Source organism: Nilaparvata lugens, chromosome 5, assembly GCF_014356525.2.
Source record: "Nilaparvata lugens isolate BPH chromosome 5, ASM1435652v1, whole genome shotgun sequence".
In the NCBI taxonomy this organism is placed as follows: Eukaryota; Metazoa; Arthropoda; class Insecta; order Hemiptera; family Delphacidae; genus Nilaparvata; species Nilaparvata lugens.
The window spans coordinates 51,664,838-51,677,761 of NC_052508.1; the positions used below are offsets into that span (position 1 = coordinate 51,664,838).

Consider the following 12,924-nt stretch of genomic DNA (forward strand, 5'->3'; position numbering starts at 1 on the left):
TTGATGAAAATGGAAATATCCTATTTTTCATGCTGGTTGAAGAATACTTCCTTCCTCTTTGCTAATTTGAAGGCAAAGATATACTTATACGGGCTGAGATATACTTTTTTGATACGTATTTCTGAAGGAAGGAGGCATACTTTTTTGATACGTATTTCTGAAGGAGGAGACAACGATTTAAGCAAATCAACCAACATTATTTCTATTTAAGATCTAAACATTTGATGTTCCTTTCCATTTTTTAACTGCTCAAAGCAGTTTTTATACTTTGAAGAAGATTGAGAGATATATAAATAAATTTCATAATCTACAAATAGTCAATCTACTACATTCTACAAGGTCTACAATCTTATCAATCAAATAAGAAGAATATTCTTTCAAACGTATCGTTGCAAGTATGCATTAGTAGGAGATTCTTAGAAGATGAACCACCAATGGTTCTTGATATTTTATGAAAGGTTGCAGTTCATGAATCATGAATCAAGTACATCTGGCTTGATATTTTATGAGAGGCCGCTGGCATTCCCAAATGTGATTGCTGTGAATTCCTAGTAGATAGAACAAGAAGAGCCAGTTGATCTTTACACCTTGCGCAATTCCAGAACAAATAACTAGCACCTCGTCGTGGAGGCGAAATTTAGTACATAGACTTCAATACCCGGCTCTGATTGATCAAATCGTTAAGGTCTCGCTTGAAAAAACTTTATTCGATAACGGAACACAGAGCAACGCAAAGGGTGATGACCAACGAGCAGCCAGCAAACAGCCGCAGCTTGCTAAGTTCGTCGGTGATTAACAACAACACTGCAGCCATTATTTGGGAGGACGCGGTGTGTAGAATGAGGTGTCAGTGGTGAATGAAGAATTGGAAAGGAAGAAGAATTGGTGAAAGAATTGAATTGGTCGGTTTTACAGATATTGGATTGAAAAGGTCTTACCTCAGTTTTAGGGAATTTATACGACCCCAGTGTAATGCGAAAAACAATCATGGATTTCCGTGTATATAATTAATTTGTAAACTCAGTAATTTCTGAGAGGAGCATGGGAATTGTAATGCATCATAACAATTACCTACTAAGTTCATAATGTAACAAATATACGAATAAAATGAATTTGGAACTGGCCCTTTTGAATGTGACGTAAAACTCTTCAATTTGTGTGATGTGGAGTTTTGGGGGTTGTCAATATAGACATTGCCCCTCGATGTGACGTCAATTATGTGAATTATGCTCCACGTTACAACATTAACAGTGTAACGCGCTCTTATCAGACGTGTTAAAGATCAATATTAATTAAATCAAAGAAATATCCGTTCCCTCAAATCTGTCCTAGTAGGTGGTGTTTTCAATCCGTCCTGTATAGTGTATTCAATTAACGTTTTGTGTAGTAGTAGTAGTAGTAGTGGTAGTAGTAGTGGTCGAAAATATATCCAAAAAAGTGTTATTATTAAACAAATTTACTTCCACCTATGGTTTTAGTGTTAATGTCATTACAGTTCAACTTGAAGCCTACTTAATCAAACACAGTACTGAGACGTGTAATACGTGTAGTTATTATTCGTAATTATTTCATGATTATCTCATCACCTTACTCCTGTAACATTTTTCGAAACCCCTGTTTCAAGTTCAGCATGTGTTGAGGTCAACCCAAGAAGAAAGGTGAATCTAGATGGAGAATCAATGCCGACTGGTTGATGAGGAAAACGCAACGCAAAACTAGCTGTTGAAAAATTGCTTTGTCAAAAGCAGAGGCAGTGAGTGAAGAAGTGGCTGTCATTATTATTATTATTAGGCAGTTACAGCCATAGTAATAATAATACATATGTATAGTATGTGTTTTCCTACTATGGCTACAGGTCGTTTCGAAAAGACATGGTTCGGAGTCCTCCAACAAGTTTGAGATTATGTTCAATGATTATGTTTATGATTCCAGAGAATACTGTGATGAAGCCTTGTAATGTCTTCACTGTAAAGAGGTGAAGAAACAGTCAATAGATTTTCTATTGTGACATCCACATAAACATTTTAGCATTCCTCTACAATACCATATAAGCTTCCCATCTAATCAATGTTAAGTTCAAGATATAGTGGGTTCTAAGATATAATCTTTCGTTTAAATAAAAAACGAAACGAAGTAACTGTAACTATAGTCAAACAAAATAATATTCTTAATTTATAATATACTGTGAGAATCTAACAAATCAATAGCTGACCAATGGAAAAGAAAGGATTACATTGTCATAGGAGGTAGAAAAATAATAAATATATCGAGTGACCTGGCTAGCTCAGGTCTGGTGTCACAGTTTTCAGGTCGCAACTGATAATTTCAGGGCCTCTGACATGACCTAACGACTGCTTTTTAGGCAGCCCTGTCTGACGGTTTAATAGGAGATGATTGAGTGATTATTATTCGAACAATTACAGGCTAGCCACTAAACAAGCAGCAACTTAAAATTTGATCGTGAGGCAAGTGAGTAAGTAAAGCAAAATAACCTACGTTTTAGACATACTTTTATCAAAATTCGGAAAGTGAACAGTTTTGGGCTAGGTCTGTTGGTTCTTTTCTGATCATATATTTGGGTTGTGTATTATGAAATCTGAATAAATAAATGAACTTCGACGTCATCGTTACAGTCAATGATAGTTGAGTAAGCGAGAATGAACTCAAAATCGAAAAGAAACTAATGAAAGAGTAGTATTTCCTTTGCGATAGCAAATGGGAGTTAAGTAGGATAGAATTGAACCAATCACAATCAACCAATGTCATACTAGCAATTTCATTACTGCATAGGTCAGTTAGTTAGTCAATGAGGAAGAAGCGATTCCTCAATTACGGCAACAGCTAATGGGAATTCATTCAAACTATTCAATGGATGAGCTGCAAATCTCAAGTCTTGACAGCAGTATATTTTAGTTGCGTTAGACAGCACTCAACCAATAACAAGCTGAAAAATGAGGAAATAGTAATTTAGTTAATGCGAGAGTGAATGAGAGCTTATTAATTATTTCCTCTTTTCTATCTGAGTTTCTTCCACCTCTATACTCTGTACAGAATTACTTCTTACTTGGGATGCACATGCGCAGCAGAGAAAGCATACATGTTGCCGTTTTGAAGCGGCCAGCGCTTTCCAACTTCTAGTGACTGTTCATGTGCTCATGCTACTCATGCGAAGCTTCCTGTCTGAAAGCAGTCAGACGACTGACAATTGGCAACTGTGCTGATCTCCCTCCATTTCTCTGCGCTGCATATTCCTCCAAATCTGAAGTAAATTTGTACAGACTATATGTTGAATTGCTCGTACAGGAAGATGACAGATAAGGCCATAGCCTAATCTATACCAATATTTGATTAAACCAAGTGCAATTCCGATCAATAAATCTACTGAGAATCTGAAAATTTAATACGCAGAATTTATTAATCTTTGCAATAATAGAATCATGTTCGATTTTTAGTAGTTTCAATATTATATTAGAATCCCAATGAAGGTGAAGGACTTGTAGACTAGTTTTGTCTAGTGTTTAATTTTCAAAACTACTGTTCAAAAAACTACAGGTGCATTCCAGTGAAGCCTTGTGGTCCACACATCCATCAAGCAGGATCAGAGCACTCCAGGACAGAGCAAGCCGCACCAACGTCTAAACAAGACTCGTTGATTGTGGTGAGACCTCAGTCTGCCCTGTTGGTCAACACGTGTAGTGAGTGACCTCCGACGACCTTGAGATCGGCCGCCGTCCATATCATTCTTCCTCCTCTTTCATCTTCTTTCCTTTCTTATCATGTTACTTTTCTTTTTGGGCTCGCTTTTCACACGTACCCCAAACAGACACACATGTTTTCTTTGTAATTTCTCTAGCTCCTTTTGATTAGTCTTCGATCATTGTTTCTCTACCCTTTGTTTTGTTTGAAGGTAGGCTAATTTATAATAGGGAGAAGGTGTTGTTTTCATCAATGAAGAAGACTCTTTTTTACAGGGTTGGAACAGATGTGATTTGTTCCCTTATAATTGAAGAATGTTCAAAAGCTCTAGAAAAGACTATTGTTGGTGTAAATGCCGTACTGGAAAACTTTCTAAATTTTGTACGAATGTTGAATCATAGATATATTCTTTATTCTATCGCACATCACATCAACGTCACAATCTATGATCAAATATTGAGGTAATACTTCCATTAATCTTTGTTGGTCTTCACTAATATTGATGAAAATGGAAATATCCTATTTTTCATGCTGGTTGAAGAATACTTCCTTCCTCTTTGCTAATTTGAAGGCAAAGATATACTTATACGGGCTGAGATATACTTTTTTGATACGTATTTCTGAAGGAAGGAGGCATACTTTTTTGATACGTATTTCTGAAGGAAGGAGACAACGATTTAAGCAAATCAACCAACATTATTTCTATTCAAGATCTAAACATTTGATGTTCCTTTCCATTTTTTAACTGCTCAAAGCAGTTTTTATACTTTGAAGAAGATTGAGAGATATATAAATTAATTTCATAATCTACAAATAGTCAATCTACTACATTCTACAAGGTCTACAATCTTATCAATCAAATAAGAAGAATATTCTTTCAAAAGTATCGTTGCAAGTATGCATTAGTAGGAGATTCTTAGAAGATGAACCACCAATTATGGTTCTTGATATTTTATGAAAGGTTGCAGTTCATGAATCATGAATCAAGTACATCTGGCTTGATATTTTATGAGAGGCCGCTGGCATTCCCAAATGTGATTGCTGTGAATTCCTAGTAGATAGAACAAGAAGAGCCAGTTGATCTTTACACCTTGCGCAATTCCAGAACAAATAACTAGCACCTCGTCGTGGAGGCGAAATTTAGTACATAGACTTCAATACCCGGCTCTGATTGATCAAATCGTTAAGGTCTCGCTTGAAAGACTTTATTCGATAACGGAACACAGAGCAAAGCAAAAGGTGATGACCAACGAGCAGCCAGCAAACAGCCGCAGCTTGCTAAGTTCGTCGGTGATTAACAACAACACTGCAGCCATTATTTGGGAGTACGCGGAGTGTAGAATGAAGTGTCAGTGGTGGATGAAGACTTGGAAAGGAAGGTGAAATGAAGGGAAAACGTATTTTCAGAAAAGGCTATTAAACTATTACATTGTTATAGCCTATCGACTGCTTGAAAAATTGAATCCTTATGAAAAACACTCTTCATACACTATTACTGTATTAGCAACTCAACTCATGAAGTGGGAGAATGATTTCATAAGTGAAATCGAGAAGGAATGTAATGCTAATTTTGAGTATATTTATATTTAATTACCTGCTTTGCAGAAGAAAAGCTTCTTCAACCAAACTAAGAACTTTTAAAACTAGTAGTCATAAAAACCAACCGTTATAAATTTAATTGAAAGAACTACTGTAACCGTTAAAAGTTGAGAGTAGTTTCTCCAACAAGTTCATTGAACTATCGTCTTTGGAAATTTTTAAAGTTGTATTGTCATTATAGTAACCACTAGTTCAATGGCTGAAGAGGAATCAAACTGTGATCGATGTTTGAACAGTCAGCCAGAAGTGAGAAGAACTTAATCAAAGTTGAACGCTGTCCACTTTTGGGATTGAATTTTAACCTTCATTCTTGTAAAGGGTGGGAGACAAAGTACTGAACAGATAGTGTTGATGATATGGATAACACCCATATTTGGAATGAATTAATTGTGCGGTCCTATGATTCAAAGTGTGGAATGGTCTATGTAATCGATTTATATCAATAACAAAAAATTTATGTAAAAAAAAGTTGAATTGAAGCTCTTATAGCTAAAAGACAGCAAAATACTGAATAGAGTATAGGGCAGAAACTTGAACTTCACATAATATATAGAATGGACTCTATCATAAAATGGTCATTTCACAAAAAGTGCAAGAAAATTTGGAAGAAAGTTGAAAAAAATAAATGCAGAAGACTGTAAAGGGCAGAAAATTAGAAGAGATCTGAGCTCAATTGAATTTCATCAAATAGAAGTATATATTACGAGCGGGTCTTTCCCCCAAAGGCCGTAGTGAGAAGCAGATTATCTCTGAGCTGGAAGTGAGGAAATAATTCTCGAGCAAGTACTGTAACGTGTTGGTTAAAGTATGACTCAAACGTCTCCGGCCATCCTCAGAGTCCGCGGTTCGATACCCGTTCATTCGTGCGCGTCCTGGTCATAAAGTAGACGTCATTGTTGTTGCTTGAAATATGTAATGATTGTTAGCAAAAGACGAGGGTTACGAGGTATTTCTTAGGAAATATGGCATTTCTAGTTTGGCGAAGATTCAGCTAGTTACTCATTTGAGAACAAGCTATTTTTTCTCAAGATTTACACATTCCAAGAAAAAGAATGGAATTTCTTCCATGGAGTAGAATTCTCATGATCGACAAGAATCATGACAATGAATATGAGTTAGATAGGAGTTGACTTTTATGACTCTTTTCATCTGTGATTGTTTGTGAAATCTCCTTATTATGAAATAGCAAATTCTAAATTGAAAAACCATATTGGACAGGTTTCATCATTTTGCATGATCAGAGAATTCAGTTGCTATATTTTCCAATATATTATTCAACGTAGGGAGGAAAATGTATGAAATTCTTGAGAATTAACAAGGAATCTTGTCACCATAGATAGTGAAAATTAGTGAAATCATACACGAAATCTTCAAGAGTGAATTTTTGAAAATAGTGCAGTAAGGATGCTCACATTCACAGAGCAATCTGGTGATAGCAACACAAAGCAACTTTGAGTTGCTCATTCACATCCTACAAGTTGAAATATGTGCTTCATTAGTTGTATGTGAACAGCCCAAGCGATAAAAGATGAAGAATACATCATCTTGTTGAAATAATACATAGAATAAGAATCACTTTTTTGTATTAAATAGAACGACTAGCAGCCTAATTACTTCAATAAATGAATTTATTCACTTACTGTGACAACGAGATCTTTCGGCAGGTCTGCCATCTTCACGGTTGTCAATGAAGAAGGTGACTTGAAATAAGGCTTCTAACATAAAACAGATGAATTGATTCAACAGTTGAAAACTATGCCTATAAATAGAGTGGAATAAAGAGATCTATAGCCAATCTTAATATAGCCATAAACAACAAAAATAGCTGGCACAATACAAAAATAGAGTAAGAATGTGCACAAAACAATAGCCAAAAGAAGTTCAGTAATCCATGCATAGAATTTCTATAACGTACCATTGTTTATAGTCAGAGAATATAGAATGCACATTCTTTACTCTCTGTTGATAGTACGTTCTTATTGTCCTTTTTACATTACGAACAATCGATAGAAGCCATTTTTAGTTCAACTAAGAACAAAGATGATATTGCTACTGATTTGCATACCAGACTATATTAAAAGACACCAAAAGAATGATGCTAAAGATTGATCAATTCTTTGGAGATGTTATCGTGATTTCACAGGTATCTATTTATAATTTTGTGACTTTTAATTCTGCAACGCATTCCTCACACCTCACCCACTTTTCTCTTTACCCTCTCTCTGTTCTAACTACCGAACTACAGCCCGTCAGGAATAGCATGAGCTCTAAGTTCAAGATGCGCCGTAGCCCGAGAGAGAATTTTAGTGGTGGGGGAAGCATTTGACTCAGTCTCAACTTGACCTCCGTACGGTGCACATCGCTCCCATAGGCCGAATAGCATAAGCAGTAGGAAAGGCGACAGTGAGCCTTTCCGTCTCAACAACAAGCTCCAGCCACCTCCCCTCTCTTAGTTTCGAGCGGCCTCCCCACTCTCACTCCATTATCTCTCCTCTCGCGCATCTCACAGCTCATGCTATTCCTGCCTACTAGTACCTATTTATGCTTCATTTTCATACCACCTTGGCAGCGAACCAGATACCTTCGCAACGTGACAAGCAGCATGCATACTGTTTAATGGCAGAGAAAACTCCTATAATTAATTCTGCTATTATTAATTCTGTGTTAATGGATATTACAAAGCTTTCAATCACCACATCTCTCCTTTTCAGACCTGTGTACCAAAGTTGAACACGGTTTTTGGCTAGCAATCCTCTCCTATTATCTTCACATCATCTCATTAAAGAAGCTCCTATCATACTGACTTGTTATTCAGTCAACTAAAGTATAGTCATTATAGTGGGGAGGGGAGCTAAATTTTGTGATATTGGGAGGGTGCGCCAGTGGGCTAGTGGTACTGCCAATATTGATGAAAAATGAAGTAAAACATTTTTAAGAGCATTTCAATTCTCGATACAGAATTTGAGTAACAAGAAACAACCATGATTTGAGACTCATTTCTAGGAGAATGTAATTATGGAAATTCAGCTCTGCTGTAAGAAGGAGCTGGTGCTACTGCAAACCGACCCCAATCAACGTATTGGTCCAACTGGTTACAAAATGACTACACATGGAAATGCTATCCTAAAAAATAGCACATCATATATTTGTTAGGTAAATGATACTCGAACGTCAGGTTTCAACATAGTATACTCACAGATATACTAAAAGTAGCCTAAAGGGACTCAGGAGGTTAAAATGTCTTCTAAAAAAGATTATTTCTATCAGAAGCTAATTGAAAATCTATAAAAATAAAATTATTGATATTCTGATTTACTTCTTCTTCTTTAATATTTTTTGTTGTAATATTTCACTGTAAACCTAATTTCCTTATTAATTTCGAATTATATGTTTTAGATGCTTCCTCATCGAATGAAGCGGTTCACCTGCAGAAACGACTGCAGAGCCTGAGCTCAGAGCTGGTGACTCTGCGCAACAGACTGCACGTCCAAGGTCAGCCAGGGGGCACGCCTCCTGCCCCCAACACCCCGCCCACTCTGCCGGCGACAGCGGCCAATCAGAGCGCAGCGTCGCATCCCAACAACCAATCAGCGCTCCGAACGCACCCCACCAACCAATCAGCGATCGGCACTCCGCCCACGTTCCCCCGCCACCTACCCGCACCTATACCGCAGCATATAAATGCTGGAGGGGTGGTAGGTGGTGGCGGGGGTGTGGTGGGGGGTCCTGGAGGTGCCATGCAGCCGAGGGGGTCCACCTCTGTGGCTGACCTTGATGACCTCATCCACCTCGCCGGACCCCTCACCGAGGATGCTTTGCTCAAGTGTCTCCACGCGAGGTTTTGTGCCTCGCAGCTTTATGTGAGTACCACTTTTGATAATGGTAATTAGTTGAATCAGATTTCACCAGAAATATAACCCAATCAACATATTACACGTGTTGCAACAATGCTTATTGGAGAATATGTTGATCATTGTTACAGGAAAAAGCCAAAAATCAATATTTTGAAGCTACATGAATTGATAACAATAATTTTTTGCTAAATTCAAAGACAATCATTCTATAGATTCTTTGTGATGAAGCTCATTACAGAAATAAAGCAGTATCACAGACTTATCATAGATTGGTATGGTGGGAAATTTAAAAACATATTTTTTGAAGTTAGTTGTGAATCTGAATAGAAGTTTATGGCCCGGTTTCTAGGACACTTAGAGTCGTTTGCACAGTGACAGTTTAAACTAAATTTCATTTTAAACTGGATTAAATCCGTATCAAGTCTAGTTTGTTATAATGTGTTTCATTTTGAGTTTAAGCCACCAGCTGATTAAATCGAGTTTAAGCTTTGACTGTGCAAACGGTCCTTATTGGATCATCAAATGGACCATTGAATCCATTGGAAACCAGGCCTACATGGTAGGCAAAATATTGATAAGTAAATATTGGTTGCAATGAAATTGATAAGTGAAAATAATTCTTCAAACATTCTTCTATTGTGTGATTTTCATCTAAGTAGAGAGCAGACAAATTGAATATTGGAGACTACGTATATATAGAGGTTATGTTTACTAGAATCAAGGGGAATACCAACCAACGTTTATTGTTGATAAACAGAGTGGCTAAGCTCAAAAAGTTGAAAATCATCCACACCTTAGTTCCTGCTCAGAGCCATCACATAGGTGCTCTTATCTCTAAGTATATCCTCCCACGTCTTTTTCTCCATCCTACTCTTCTTCATACTTCCCTCTTTCCCACTGCCCACTCTTCCTCATCCACTCATCCTTCCCCATTATTCATCTTCTTGATCTTGACACCTTGTGCGGGACGTGTGAACCAGTCGCCGCGTCACGAAAAGGCTCTCCATTTAATCACCGACAATTTGGAGGAAGGCTGCTGCCGGCTACCGCAAGCCAAAACACGTCGATACCCTTTCCACATTCACTTCAAACTGTCAGCAGCATTCCTCATAAATAACTCCAATGCTTCCCATCCAACCAGTGCTGACAGTACTAATCTCACTTCAACCACTTCTTTCTAACATCTAATCCTCCTCCAGTGCCTCCTATAAAGGTCAGGATCAGTGATCTTGGTGAATTCTAATTGATTGATCAGCTTATCGTAGCATTATTTTGTACTGAATAACTTGATGATTTCATATCACGTGTACACACATTGATCAGGCTATTATGATTGTATTTTGCTGTGCTTCTTCCGTAAGCTTCATGACCGTATTTTGCTATGCTTTTTCCGTAAGCTTCATGACCGTATTTTGCTATGCTTTTTCCGTAAGCTTCATGATTGTATTTTGCTATGCTTTTTCCGTAAGCTTCATGATCGTATTTTGCTGTGCTTTTTCCGTAAGCTTCATGACCGTATTTTGCTATGCTTTTTCCGTAAGCTAACTATTGGGTGACAGTCAAGAACCGTGTCAGCTAATCTTCATCTTATTTTGTTCAAGTTGAGTTTATAAAAGTTGAACAATAATCAGGAAGTTTTCAAGGTAAAGTTACTTAGTGTAAAGGAATTTGAAATATTTCATTCAAAAATGTAAGAGCACAATAATATTTTTCTTACCTTTTCCAAAATATATCGAACATCTTATTTGAGTCAGACATAATAATAATATGAGGATTATTTTTGTCAATAATATTGCATTGTTCATCATGAGTCATCCTTTATCGTGTTATATTCTTCTTGAATCTGCACTGTCATGCATTAATCAAATATACATATATTCTACTTATTCCAATGTTATTAGTAACAGCACTGATGAATCTCTGACACTCTAGACAATCGAAAATCACAAACTACCTTGATTGATGAATTGTGTTTCCCACATGCCCATAACAACAGATCTGTGAGAACAACAGCAACCGCTCGTATCAGATTCTTATCAACGTCAATAACTCTATAGGTGCTTAGCCTCAAACAACAGGTTCCACTGAACCGCATATTCATCATCTCAAACATTTGTGGATGCGTGCTTTGGACACACACATAGCCGAGAAACTCATACACACAGAAGGAGGAGCACATACTTTGTAAACTTACACTTATAAGAAAAATACTTGAAGACTCACGTAGAAAAACTTACAAATATCATATTCTAGGAAGAAGACTTACAAGGGAGAAAAAAGACACGTAGAAAACTCACAAACAGGTAGAAAAAACTCACACTCATGTAGAAAAAAACTCACACATCTGTGGAAAACTCTCTCATACTTAAATACTCTCACATACTCAAATACTCTCACATACTTATATATAAAAAATGACGATGACTTGGACTAATCTGTCCACTTATTATACATGAACCGTTAGGACCCCGCGGGCTCCACAACAGCTATGATTGATTGCCGTGGATGGGAGAATAATTATTACCAAGAGCCAACAATGCTTACAATCTATTCTGATTTGATTTGTTTACAGGCCGACTTTCGTGGGCCTTCAATGACAGACATGACCTAGAAATAAGCGGCAAATCAAGTTTAGGCCCGCCCGGTAGATGTTTCAAACACATGTTGGCTTCAGGTCTTGATTGTACAGGACTGTATCTAGAACTAGGCTGGATAGGTTAGAGATCCCTACATCTAGAATGCCAGTAATGTATATGTGTATATCTGTAGTCTATGAATGTAGAAAATCAGTATTATCGATAAGCTTGAGAATGATGGTCTAAGCTTGTTTTGATGTACATTGTAGAAACAAGTCTATTTATTCAATACAATACAGTCATAAGGATGACGTTCTTATGCTTGCTATTCGAACAGAATAGGGAAACGCATTTGTAAAAATGTGAAGTTTATCTGCCAATGATTAAAAAGCTCATTCATTGATAAATTTGAAATATGAGTGTGAAATGATTCTTTAATTGACGGATAAATGAGATGTATGTGGAATATTAGTCCCACAGAATCATGCAGAATTAAGTGAAGAGGTGGAATTGTAGGGATAGCATTCAAAAATGTGATATAGAATATTATAAAACAGGGGTGAATAGGCTACCTCCTCCCTTAATCTTAGTTGTTCTAGAACCCCTCCTAGACGTAGTTTCAATAACTTAGTTTCCGTCATAGCATCCCTAGGTGGGCTCCTCTGCAATACCAGAACAAATTGAATAACTTATTAATATGTTACTGTTGAAAAATAAATAACTAGAGAGCTCTGAATCAAAATTTGCAAAACATGGTTACAGATGGTTCCAGATTGTTATTTTCAAATGCAATTGAATTATAATTCAAGCATGAAACATTAATAGAATAGTTCAAGTAACATAGCCTATTAGAAAGCCTCTCTCTCTCACTTCCAGTGTGCCCCCAAATTTCACAACTACAGTTCCAAAAACAAAGAAGAAGTTAGTAATCGATGTAGCTCTCTGCTGTAGAATTAAACCCAGAATGGGAAATAATACAGCGTTTCTGGTGGATTACTGTGATTTGGAAATGTAATTGAGCCTGCAGCTTACAATAAGCACAGGACAGGATGGAAGGCTAGCACTTGACCACTTGACCAAGTGCAAGACCTGTCTGGGTAGAATTTCCTTTACTCACTATCTCTTTCTCTTTCTCCCACTCGCTCCCTGATGCTCAGACACTTTCTCTTTCTCTGTCTTTTAGCCTACACTCTTTTCTC

General features: G+C 37.1%; 1 protein-coding gene and 1 long non-coding RNA gene across 2 annotated transcripts in view; one reads left to right on the forward strand and one right to left on the reverse strand.

Moving 5' to 3' along the window:
• Window positions 1-12,924, forward strand: part of LOC111053510 (unconventional myosin-IXa) — a 111,276-nt gene that overhangs the window by 61,697 nt on the left and 36,655 nt on the right. Inside the window, exon 2 of the mRNA XM_039428643.1 lies at window positions 8,692-9,155. Coding sequence (XP_039284577.1) covers window positions 8,692-9,155 — 464 coding nt within the window. The remainder of the gene's footprint in view (window positions 1-8,691; window positions 9,156-12,924) is intronic.
• The window catches only part of LOC120351409, a 54,877-nt gene that overhangs the window by 26,295 nt on the left and 15,658 nt on the right, over window positions 1-12,924 (reverse strand). The gene's annotated exons all lie outside the window — the stretch shown is intronic.